The sequence below is a fragment of the Numenius arquata genome, chromosome 10 (assembly GCF_964106895.1).
Source record: "Numenius arquata chromosome 10, bNumArq3.hap1.1, whole genome shotgun sequence".
NCBI lineage: Eukaryota > Metazoa > Chordata > Aves > Charadriiformes > Scolopacidae > Numenius > Numenius arquata.
The window spans coordinates 18516697-18528818 of record NC_133585.1 but is presented as its reverse complement, the minus strand read 5'-3'; the positions used below and the strand labels follow the sequence as shown (position 1 = coordinate 18528818).

The following is a 12122-nucleotide window of genomic DNA, read 5'->3' as shown; positions in this document are numbered from 1 at the left end:
TTGGGGAGTGAAGATGCTGTACTTCTGGAGCTCAGCCTATGGCTTCTGGACCGTGGTTTTTCTTGGGCTGGACAGAGAGCATCCCGTTTGGTCTCTGGGAATGCCTCTGCCCGGCAGAGATGTGTTTTGGGCTTGCTACCCCTTGCTGACAAACTAAAAAGCCCTCTCTCTGGCTGGGTTTGCTTCACACTCAGCAACCACAGGCTGCGTCCAGTCCCAGGGTGAATTATCTTCATTCCTTCTGGAGAACGCTGGGGCTTTGCTGTTCCTTTCTCCAGGTCAGAAATCAGCGTGTTCGCGTCCATCTCCAGGCAAGGACCAGTTCGGCTCTGCCCTCCTCCTTTGCTCTTGTCCCCCCTCTCCCCGTTGTGTCCCAGATGATGCTCATCACCTGGATGAAATGGAGTTGCAGATGGTGGAAGGTGTGACTGGCTCCCGGGAGCTCTTGCAAATACTTCAGAGATCATTGGGGATTTATTTTTCCTCCACCGGACTCTGACCTTAATTTCTTCCGTTTTGCTGGGCTGTAAAATTCATTACAGACCCAACAGCAAAGTGATTGAGATGTCAAGCCAGGCAGTTGTGTGGTTATTTAATCTATGAGATGTGCCGCTTGCCATTTAAGTGGACAACAGGAGAATATGAAATCAATATGGTTCATTAGCGGACCACTTGCGCCCAGCTCCGGCGGCGGAGCTCCAGTAAAACCCACCAAGGCGGGTGTCTCATTTGGAGACAACATGTCTTGGTGTCACCTTGCGCGGTGCAAACCCGTGCTCTAGAAGCTTGCTTCTCTTGCTCAAAGGCCGTCTTCTGCCGGCTCGCGTTTTAAACCCCAGTCTCCAGCCGTTGCGACAGCCTGGCTACAGTAAATTAGTCCTCGCTAAACCCAAGGAAAGTGTTAACCTGGCTCACAAGGAGCTGATGTTGCAGGGAACGCTGTTATAAAACACAATCAAGGAGGCGGCTGTTTTCCCCGGTGGCTGGCAGAAGAGGTGGGGAAAAGCTCTGCAATTCCCAGGGGGGTTGATTGGCTATTTTTTGCCCCCCAACCAGGCTCAGCATAGCCCACTGGGGTGATTAGCGGCAACCGAGCTCCTGGCTCGGTTCAGACCCCGTGGTCCGGAGCTGCTGGAGAAGGCGGTCACAGTGGTACCCCGGCATCGCCCTGGTTCCCCGCTCCTTCCTCCCGCCTTCCCGGCTAATCACTGCGCTGGGCTCTGGAGCAGAGATGCCAGATGACTCCACTCGCACCTGATTGCCACCTCCCACCGGGCAGCCACTCTTTAAAGGCCTGGGAAAGAGTACAGTCGGGGCAGGCAATGCCAGCAAAAGAACTGTTTTCCATCTGGGAAGGGCGTAATGATTTTAAGTAGGTTTTCCACTGGTTTTCTTGATCCAGTTTAGCAGCCTGGTGATTTGCTTCTCATGGAAGCTCTTGGCCCTTCACGTTTCTCTCCTCCAAATCACAAATCAGTTCCCAATCCGGGTGGACACCAGAGGTTAGCTGTTATCCCCCCTGGGACCTGAAGATTGTCATAGGTTGTATTTAAGAAAGGATGCTTGCTGTTTAACACAAGAAGGCTTAGGTGGCTCCAAAAATCAGTGTGATGACAGGGCAGGGCTCCCTACCCTGGGCTGCTTGTGCCATGGTCTGAGCAGCCCATGGCTGCCCAGTCAACCTCGAGAAGTTGACCACATCTGCCTCATTTTCCTAGAAAACCAAAAAAAAAAAAAAAAAAGTAGGAATCACAGAATCATAGAATGGTTTGGGTTGGAAGGGACCTTCAAGATCACCTACTTCCAACCCCCCTGCCATGGGCAGGGTTACTTCCCACTAGACCAGGTTGCTCAAAGCTCCATCCAGCCTGGCCTTGAACACTTTCAGGGATGGGACATCTACAACTTCTCTGGAAGCAGATAGGAATCTTCCTCCCATTTGCTTTCTCCCATGGCCCAAGCCCCAGGTGTCATCCTGGAGTGGTGGTGCCTTGGTGTCCCCACTGCCCACCCGGTATGGCCAGGGGAGCAGGCAGGCAGGCAGGCAGCAGGGGGACGAGACTCACGCCTGGTCACTCCGGTACCTTGACAGCTTTTTGATGTTCGGTAATTGCTTTCCTGCTGCGACTCTTTTAAGCAGAGAGCTTCTGGCCAAAGCAATTTGCTCCCTATCAATTTTTATTTCCTGGTTTCTGCATGCGAGGTAGGGGAGGCAAAACAAAGAGGGGGAACGAGAACAAACTGAGCTGCGACCTGCTCCAGCAGGCTCGGGAAGATGGAAAAGGGGGAAGAATTTGGCTCCCTTGGTGTTGGCAGAGCCATCTTCAGGCAGGCAGGACGTGGCCACCCGTCTCACCTGGACAGCACGGAGTTATCCTTCCAACACACTTTGCTCATCCCTGCAACCAACCTCCAGCTGCTTGTCCCTGCCCAGCAGTTTTGGGGGGAAGGCTGTTATCCCGGGGGCTCAGCGGGGAATCCGTGCTGCCCCAAAAGGTTCTTCTTGGCTCTTTAAGCCCTTCGTTGCTCCTTCTGCTGCTCTCCCTGAAGCTGTTGTGAGTAGAGTTAATCTCGGGCAGTTTAAGGAGTCGTTGAGTGGGGCTTGGCGGATGATGAATGTCGAAACCATTACCGGCAAAGCTCGGTGGAGCTGTTTAAAACTGAATTCTCCCATGTAAATTTCTGCTCCATCAATCCTGATGACATGTCAAACATTGCTATTGTTTCCTGAACAAATTGGATGACATGCCCTTTCCTGCAGATTTGCCCACGAGAGCAGAACCACTTGCAGGCTCTTCCCTTTTGTCTCCGGCTCTGCTGGTGGGGAAGGATGGACTGGACGCGATGGATGGCCCTTGGTGGGACAAAAGGGTGATGTCCAAAATATTTGTGCTTGGGGGATGGAGGGCTGGGCCGTGAGTAGTATTTGTGTGTGTGCCTGTGATTCACATGCTGGGTGCCTGTGCCGTGCTGCAAATCAGTAAATTAATCCTTTGGGTTAGCCAGGCTTCCTCTTCCTGCCGCTCTCCCAGAGTTCGGCTGCGCAAATGTGGAATTTTTTTTAGAAATGGTTTGTACCAGTGACAGCTCATAAAAGTACAGATGTGGACCCGCGTTTTCATCCTGCCCTTTTGCAGGCTCCAGTGGGCAAATCCCACTTTAATATTCTGGGCAGGAGAGGAGCAGCCGTAAAAGCCATTTGATTGCTTCTCCAGGTGGAACCCCAGGAAACTTCCAGCCAGATGCCTTTCCTCCCCCGGCTGTGGGGATGGATGCACGCATGTCTAGGGGGAGGACCAGTCGGTGAGAGGGGCCAGCCCCGGGAAAACAGCTGGCACCCAGGGATTGCAGAAGGCCCCACAAAGCTGCCGGCTCGGTGGGATTCGGGGTATTCTGCACGTGGGTTGTGTGTGCTCCACGGGAGCCCTCAGCATCTCTTTGCAAAGGGGGCACGTGTCACCTCCCCAGGGGGTTCAAGCATCTGAGCATCTTTTTTACCCTTAGAGGGAAAACGTTTGGCAATGCAGAAACACGCATAGATCCAAAATTAAATATGCTGAGCGTGCATGGGTTTGCTTTTTTGCATATTCCCTGTCACACTCAAGCAGCCTGCTCTGTTGCCCTGCGTTATGTCCATGATGTTCAGTTGCCAGGAAAGCCATAAAGCAGGCATCATCTTCCACCTCCCCTGGTGTATATCAGGCTAATTAATTAGCCCCGGCTGATGAGGTGGTGTATGGAGCAGAGTTAGGCTGCCTGGTTCCTCCTGGGCAGGTTGTTTTGACTTACTGGCAGTTTTGACTGGGTCCAGCCTGCCCTCCCAGCTCGGCTCCCCAGGACCCTTCCACCTCCCACGCCGACCAGCTCTGTGGTAACCTTCTTTTAACCTTCCTCCTTCCCTATATTTTTTTCCCTCGGCAGAAGAAAATTACAGTTTCCCAGTATTGTCTGTCACCGCGGTAAGCACTTCCAAGTGTAATTGTACAGGGCCAAATGAAGGGAATTAGTTTTGCCTGTGCTTTGTGGCACTGTCAGGCCCCCTGTAAATCATTATCTCATCACCAGCCCATCCAGGTGCATGGAAAATGCCATTCTGGGCTCTGCTCTTGCACCAGCCACTTAGGGATTAATGAGACCTAGGGGCTCACAGAGGTTGTGAGCACAGAAGTAATGGCTGGAAAAAATCCTGGCTGGGAGGTCAAGGGCTGGCTCATATCAGGCAACGCTGAGGATGCTTAAGGATGTGGGGGAGAAAGGCCCCAAGATCCTTGTTGGCCGGCCCCAGTTGCAGTCTGGGGGTTTGCCACCACAATTCACAGCCACCTGAGCTGGTGGCAGGTGTTAGGGTGGGTGACTAATACCACTATTAATTTGCTGAGGGAAGCTGGGGTGGACACAAGGTAGATTAACCCCCCTCTTCCCCAGGTGTTTCCATTGGGCTCTGGCTGGGATGGGGCATCTTCATAGATGTCCTCCCTGGTGTCCTCTGAGGAGCAAGATGCACTCCAGAGAGGGCTTGGACCTCCAGGAGCAGGTGCCGCTCGCTCGACGGGCATCTCTCCAGGCAGATTTTGGCAGGTTTGTTCCATTTCACTGAATGCGATTGCAGTGCACGCAAAAAGTAAATCGCACCTTAGCAGCGGAGAGGAAAATCGGGAAAATCAGTAGGTCTGGAAGGCTGGCTCCACCAGCGCACCCTTCAGCTGGCATAAACCAGCAGGAATTTACCACCCGAGCATCTGGGTGGGGAGGAGAACGCATTAATTTAGGTTAGTTTTCATGCCTTTACCCCTCTGCCCGCCCCGTGGAGTGGCAGGTAAGCGGCGCACAGGGGTGAAGCTGTTTGATGTGCTCAAGCTCCTGCTCTGCTGTCAAGGGTAATCAAGGCCATCGATAAATCACGAAGGTTTCAGGAACGGGTTGTGTTCCACGCCAGTCCTAAAATACGGCCTTTTGCTGGTATCTGGGTATAAAATGTGTCTTTGACCCTGCTTTTTCTCAGACCTGTTGGTATCTGAGTAACCCAGACAGGACTCAATTTAGAAAATATACTGGGGGAGAAAAAGGATATTTTGGGGCTTTGTATTCCGCTTTCCTCACCTAAAAATAAAATTTTCTGTTCCTTTTTCCTGCCACCGCTCATGCATATTTTATATATTCATTAGGGAAAACACTTTAAAACACACATAAATCTTGCCTTGCTCATCCAGAGCTGACACACTGAGTTTCGCACACCTTCTCCAGAAGGTGCTGGTTGCTTAGCCGTGACCAGCCTGCCCCAGCTTCAGCAGCTGGCGACAGCGTATGTGTGTGGAGTCCTGCCGCCGGCAGCAGCTTGGCTGAGATGCCGCAGCATCCCGAGAGGCATCTGCGCATCGGTGGGGTTGCAGAAGACTGCAACACAACCCCCCCAAAAAAGGGCTGCCCAGTGGGAGCTGCTCGTGGAAAGCAAGGTGTAAATCCCTTTCTTTGCTTTTGCTCGTCTGTGTTTTAGCCGGGGAGGGGGGTGGAGATGTTAAAGCAGGATAGGATTTTATTTCTCTCTCCACAGCCATCAGCCCTGAATGCGCAGGGAAGGGCGAGAGCTGTGGATGCAGGGTCCTGGCTCTTGGGCTTCACGGGGCCAGGATGGGTGGCCTGCAAGAATTGTCCATGGAGACCTTCATTTCACATGTGCTTCCCAGGTTAGCTTGGTATGTCAGGGAAAGCAGGTACACGTAATATTTCCCATGTCAAAGTTTTTGGAAGCCATACTGAGAGATGTTGATGGAGAGCTGTTATCTGGACTCGTTGGATAACCCAGGTGAGCACAAACAGCCCCAGCCCCGCATCCCTCAGGTGGTAAATGGCAGCACACAAGGCCAGCACTGGTGCTAGCCCAATGGCACCTGGGTAGAAGGATGTAATGGATTCACCAGTGTGTATAATGCAACATTCCCATAAATACCTTCATTTATTAATTAACTCTTTTTTTTTTTTTTTTTTTTCAGGCAACTGACAATGACGTGGGCACCTATGGGAAAGTCAGTTATTTTTTCAGCGATGACCCTGACCGGTAAGTCTGAAGCACCAGCATGACTTTGGTTCTTCAAAATATTCTTCTAACCTTGCGAAGAAGTCACATGGCAACTAAGGGCATTTGTTAATGTCCTACCTGTGAGATACCCTATGAAAACCCCACTACACTGTCTCCCAAAGGGGTGAGTTAACTTCAGAATATGCGTGATGCTCAGCACATTTAATTAGTTGGCTGAATAGGGACCTACAGGCACCAGGAGTGCTTGGGACCAGTAAATGCATTTGCCAGCAAGTTGTTGGCCCTGCAGCATCATGTGAGACCCAGCTGTAGTGGGCAGTTTGGGGAGGAACATGGGCTGCCCAACAGAAAGGATCTGGGGGGTCTGAGCCCATTTTCTCTGCCTGTAGGGCAACACTGAGGATTTCTACCACAGCACCTGCGCTGAGCTCTTGAACATGTTCTGAGATCAAATATCCCTCAGAGCAAGCCATGAACTTCACCCACTGCAGTGCTAGCTGTCAGGCTGCTGCCACCCCATCTCTCCATCTCCAGCATCACCAGGGCTTTCCCCTCTCCTTTCCTGTCCCCTCAGTTTCTCGTTGGACAAGGACACGGGTCTAATCCTCCTGACAGCTCGGCTGGACTTTGAGACCATGCAGCGCTACACCCTGACTGTCATTGCCCGGGATGGTGGCGGGGAAGAGACGACGGGGCGCGTCCGGATCAATGTCCTCGACGTCAACGACAACGTCCCCACCTTCCAGAAGGAGGCATACCTGGGGGCCTTGCGGGAGAACGAGCCTTCTGTCACCCAGGTGGTCAGGCTCCGGGTGAGGGACCAGAGTGGCTCCTCCTCTCAGGATGCGCGGTGGGGAGACAGGAGCAGGTTAGGTCCCCATCCACCCCTGCTGCCGTCCCTCCTGCATCCCTCTTAAAAAAACCCTCTGTGTTTTACTGCAAAGTGCAACTGGGTGCAGTGCTGCAGCCCTCGGCTACCTCCCTCCTCCTCCTCCTCTCCTATAAGTACCATGCCTATATGGCATCCCCAGGACCTGGGGCTTCTCCCAGGGCACAGATGCTGCCTCCACATCACCTTGCTCTGCTCAATAAACTTGGGAGGCACTGAGGGGATGGTGCTCTGTTTGTTGCTGATGGAGCTGTAAGGCTCTCCTGTGGAGGGAAGGCAGGTAAGGAAGGCTGTTTGCTCCTTCAGCACAGGAACAAACCTTGCCGTGATGCGAGAGCACAACTTTCCCGCCGTGGGGCCAGGCTGGGTGAGCACCGCAGGGAGGTGGGAGAGGGGGATCCAGCAAGTCCTTTCTGGGAGGTGGGATAGGAAGAGAGGCTGGTTTACCTTCCTCGGGGCTCCTGATGAGTGAATCCTCTTCCATCGCTTTTCCACTCTCTGTGGGCCCAACCGGCACCTCCTGTCCCCTCGGCTCTCTCCCGTTGCACGTCACCGGCACAGCTCCCGTGCTCATTGACTCGCTCTGCTCTCGCCCTAGGCATCTGATGAGGACTCCCCTCCGAACAACCAGATCACATACAGCATCGTGCAGGCATCTGCCTTCCGCGAATACTTTGACATCACGGTGTCGGAAGGGTACGGAGGTAAGTGCTGGTCCCAGGACCGTGGTGCCCCTGAGGAGCAGCAGCAGCTTGCAGGGGTGTGAGTGCAGCCCAAGTGGTCATGTCAGCAGGCTTTAAGAAGCTGCTCCAGAAGTTCCTCGGCTTGTCCTGACCTCACCTGCAACGTGGACCTTTGCAGCAGGGCTTGAGCTGAGCCTCTGGGGAGCTGTATTTCCGTGTGTGTACAGCTCACTCCAGGTTATGCCAGTGCAAGGAGCTCAGTAATGCCCAGTGATTGTGTTTTGGGGGCATTACAACCTTGAGAAGCCACTGTTGGCCCTGGGGAGGTGGTGGGGATGGGCCACCCCCCAGGCCTGCCTGCTGTCCTGTTTGGTGCATGAATCTCCCCCCGACCACCCGGCTTTGCATCCTTTCAGTGATCAGCGTGAACCACCCCCTCGACTACGAGCAGGTGGCCAACGGGGTTATTTACCTGACTGTGATGGCCAAGGATGCCGGCAACCCACCACTCAACAGCACCGTCCCTGTCACCATCGAGGTGTTTGTAAGTACAGCGCCCCATGATTCTCTCGTGATTTCCCTGCCATTGCTCCATAGCAGTGCCGCTAATCCATCAATAACCCAGCAAGACTACCGCATCCCATGGATATGTACGTGTGGATTGCAATTACATGTCTCGTATATAGAACCCTAGAATGGTTTGGGTTGGAAGGGACCTTCAGGATCACCTACTTCCAAAGCCCCTGCCATGGCCAGGGACACCTCCCACTAGACCAGGTTGCTCAAAGCCCCATCCAGCCTAGTCATATGTAGGTACGTGTCATATATGTCTCATGTGCTCTCATATGTGCTGTCATATGTGTCTCATTGGTTAAAGAAATGCTGTCCCTGACATTTGATAAGGCCTGAGTGACAGCGGGTTAGTGAGAGCGTCTCTGAGGTGGTGTCACCATGGCCAAGCACAGATGGGCTGTCCTGACCTCCATCTCCTTGGCCATGCACGATGCATGGGGAAGCCGCTGGAAGTAACGTGCTATGAACCCCAGCTAACCACAGGCTGAGGAGTAGAGCAGAGATCTACCCTCTGCCCTTGCTTGCAAATGGGGAGGTTCACTGAGCACCCGGTGAGCTCTTCTCTCAGCTCGCAGGGAACTCTTGGCTGGGATTCTCTCCATGCTGGCAGCCATAGGCACTTGCTGCAGCTCGGATGCCGAGGAGAGAGCTTTGGCTGCACGTTAGCACTTGTGGTGTCAGAAATTATTGGTCCCTGAATCAATCATGGGCAGTTGCTTGTTTATCTCCCCAATGCCGGCTGTCCCCGCCGGGCTGCAGGCTTTGCCGTGCATCTCAGGCGCCAGCATAGGTGCAAATCCTATGGCGGGCTTGCTGCTGGCAGAGGTAAAGCATCACAGCGTTCCTCGGGAAGATTAGATCAGACTGTCACTTTGAGACACATTGTGGCTGGAGGACGGCTGAAGGGAGGTATCAGTGATGGAGACAGTTTGCTTGATAACCCGTCAGTCTCGCGGTGATGGGATCTAAGCCGGGCTGGCAGCAACGTCAGTCTGGGAAGGCGAAGAAGATGAAGTCCACGGTGCCGTAGGATGTGAATGAAGTGCCATCAGTATGCCTGTCCTCCAGCTCCCTCACTGTTCTCAGGAGAGTGGGAATAAGGTAGTGCCAGGGGGGTTAGTGATGGTTAAATACATCCTTCCCATGCTGTACTTTAGACAGCATAAACAGCTTTTTCTAAAGACCACACTTCAGTGGGTCATCTCCTCCAGGTTGAGTCTGTACACTGGTGGGGTTTAAGTAGCTGTCACTTTTCCCGCCCTCAACCAAAGGGATTTTCTCTCAACTGGAAAAAGAAAAGAAAAAAAAAAAAAGCACCAGAAAATGGGAAGAAAACGAGGAGGAAGTATTTCACAACGGCATTTGAGGAACAAGAGCCGTGAAAAGGCAGAACGAGAGCGAGTGTGGAGGGAGGTAATTTTTTTTCATCCTTTGGTTGTTGGTTTTTAATAAAGAAGTCAAACTCGCCTTGTAGATTTCCCATTAGGGGACAATACGCTTTTGTAGAGGGAGCCGCCGAATCAGAACTAATAGCGCGCGCGCCACGCCAGGATCCGGGGAAATATCACCGCTAATAAGTTTCTGCCTCGCTCCCTGCCGCTGACGCCCTGTTCGGGGCGATGAGCCAGCGACTTACAGCATGGGTATGTCTGGAGAAAAGGGGATAGTGTGCTTAGTGTGACTGTCTGCACTCATCAGCATCCCTGAAGATGATATGGTGGCTGTCTGCAGCTGAGGGGGACAGCGGGAAGCTGAGTTTGTGGAAGACAGCGAGATAGGTAGGATGACGAGGGAGGTGTTTTAGCTGGATAACCTCTCCTGTGGGAGTGGAGGAAAGCATGCCAGGTCGTCTCATCTGGCATCACTGTCAATGCCACAGGAGGCGCAGGGGAAGGTTTGCAGCAGGGAGCTTTGGAGTGCACGTTGCTGAAGCGGGAAATGTCCTTCACAAGTAGAAAAGCCACGTGCCGTGCTGCAGGCAGGTGCATGCCAGTTCTGGCCAGATGGAGAGCCGGCCAGAAGCGTGTCCCTGCCTCCTTGGGAGCTGGTTTACCGGGCTGTGGCAATGCTGAGCACGGCCTGGTGAACTCGGGACCACTAATGAAACCATGCGGCGTCTGCTCTGGCTTGCATCCACCCAGCCCGGACCACAGCAGCAGGCGGCACAACGATGCGTGTTCAGTGTCTTTCATTCCTTTGCCTTTATCCTTCCTGGACACCCCCCTGGGTGTGCCCTGGGGTTTGGCCTGGGGCAATGATCCCAACCTAGCTCTTCGAGGAGGAGGAGGAGGAGGAGGAGGAGGGACACACGGAGGGCACCCCAGGCAGCAGGCAATTTCCTCATTACCCTCAGAGGAGATGCGGTGAAAGCTGAGTGATGCAAAAGCTGATTAAAGACCACCTGCTTCCGGCCACAGGAGCAGAGGATGGCAATTTAATTGCAGTACGACGGGCATCGTTGGCATGTGAAATTGCCTCAAATATCAAGTTCGGTGGCAGCAGGAGCAGCTGAGCCTGCAGGTCCATCAGTGGTCTCCAGGTAGAAAATATCTCCAGCACAGCCCCAGGGAAGCAGCAAAGTCCATAACAGTGTTTTCGCATCCTGGGTGTTTTCGTGTCCTGATGGCTCCATCCTTCCCTCCGCAGGCAGTTGAGTTTGGTTCATTTAAGGCAGATTCTTAACATTGTTTAAACAGCATTTAAAGCCCACCCACCCCCCCTGGGGGATCTTTAAACTGGTTCGAAATCTGTTTTGAGGGACGTTTTGAGCAATTGCTCCTGCCTGGTTTCACCAGGCCAGCCGTGGTGGCTGGCAGAGACAGGCTTGGAGGGAGCGCGTTGGCATGCAAACCAGCTTCCCTCCTGAAAACGCCGTGGCTGCTCTCTCTGCAAACACCCACAGCGTTCCTCCACTTAAACGAAGGCAGCCAAAGCTCAGCAGCTCCCCTGGCCAGTCCAGTCTGCCTGGTGGCCTTGTGGCCAGGGTGACCCAGAGCGCTAACTGCTCGTGTGCCCCTCCGAGAGGGAGGAGCAGGTCTCTACATGATGCTGCCGTGCTCTGTGCGGTGTTTGAGCCTTCCCAGGGCTTGTGGTGAAGGCAGGAGCGGCTCAGAGGATGCTTGGCTGCAAACGGCAGCAGTTCCTCAGGCCTGTTGCGTATTGCCTAGGATGTTGGATAAGGAGATAGTTGGTATTGTCCCCACCATACGGCACAGCAAAGTCACTGACAACCAGCTTACCTTAACCTCTGTGGTGAAACCATGTGCTTAGTCTTCTGGTGCCTCACCTTCAGGACATCTTCCCCACACTGATGTCTTGAGCTGGTCACGTCTTGAGATGTAGTTGGCCAGGAGCATCCCCCATACCAGACGTTTGCAGCTACTTGACCATCTTGCCTTTTCCCCAACCAGCCTCTCAACCTTCTCTTTGTTTCAGGATGAAAACGACAACCCCCCCACGTTCAGCAAGCCTTCCTACGTTATAACCGTCATGGAGGACATCATGGCAGGTACGGAGAACAACTCTGCTCCTTCTCCAGGCTAGCAGGAGGGCCCTGGGGGTCTTACAGCCAGAACGGGGTGGGTGATGGCTTTTTGGGGAGCTAAAAGCCAGAGACCTGGCAAAGATTTGTAGCCATGGGGTCTAGGGGTTTGGCCCCACTGTGCATGCAGGCGAGGGGGCCCCTTGGCTGGATGATCTGCAAGAGCAGTGTCAGGGGAGAGGGTAGCTGGGGAGAGCCACTCTAGATTGTGAATGCTTTGTCCCAGCCCTCATTTCTGCCTCCCCAAGGAGCCACAGTGTTGTTTCTCAATGCCACGGACATGGACCGGTCCAGGGAGTACGGGCAGGAGTCGATCATTTACTCTCTGGAGGGCTCTTCGCATTTTCGGATCAATGCTCGCTCAGGTGAGCCTCCGTACCTGCTCTCCCTCTTTTCACT

At 53.5% G+C, this 12122-nt stretch overlaps 1 protein-coding gene across 1 annotated transcript in view; it reads left to right on the top strand.

Annotated features, from left to right (window-relative positions):
- Window positions 1-12122, top strand: part of CDH23 (cadherin related 23) — a 215742-nt gene that overhangs the window by 142479 nt on the left and 61141 nt on the right. The window contains exons 14-19 of the mRNA XM_074154966.1: window positions 5991-6055; window positions 6612-6849; window positions 7525-7630; window positions 8026-8153; window positions 11618-11690; window positions 11972-12088. Of these exons, the coding sequence (XP_074011067.1) occupies window positions 5991-6055; window positions 6612-6849; window positions 7525-7630; window positions 8026-8153; window positions 11618-11690; window positions 11972-12088 (727 nt within the window). The remainder of the gene's footprint in view (window positions 1-5990; window positions 6056-6611; window positions 6850-7524; window positions 7631-8025; window positions 8154-11617; window positions 11691-11971; window positions 12089-12122) is intronic.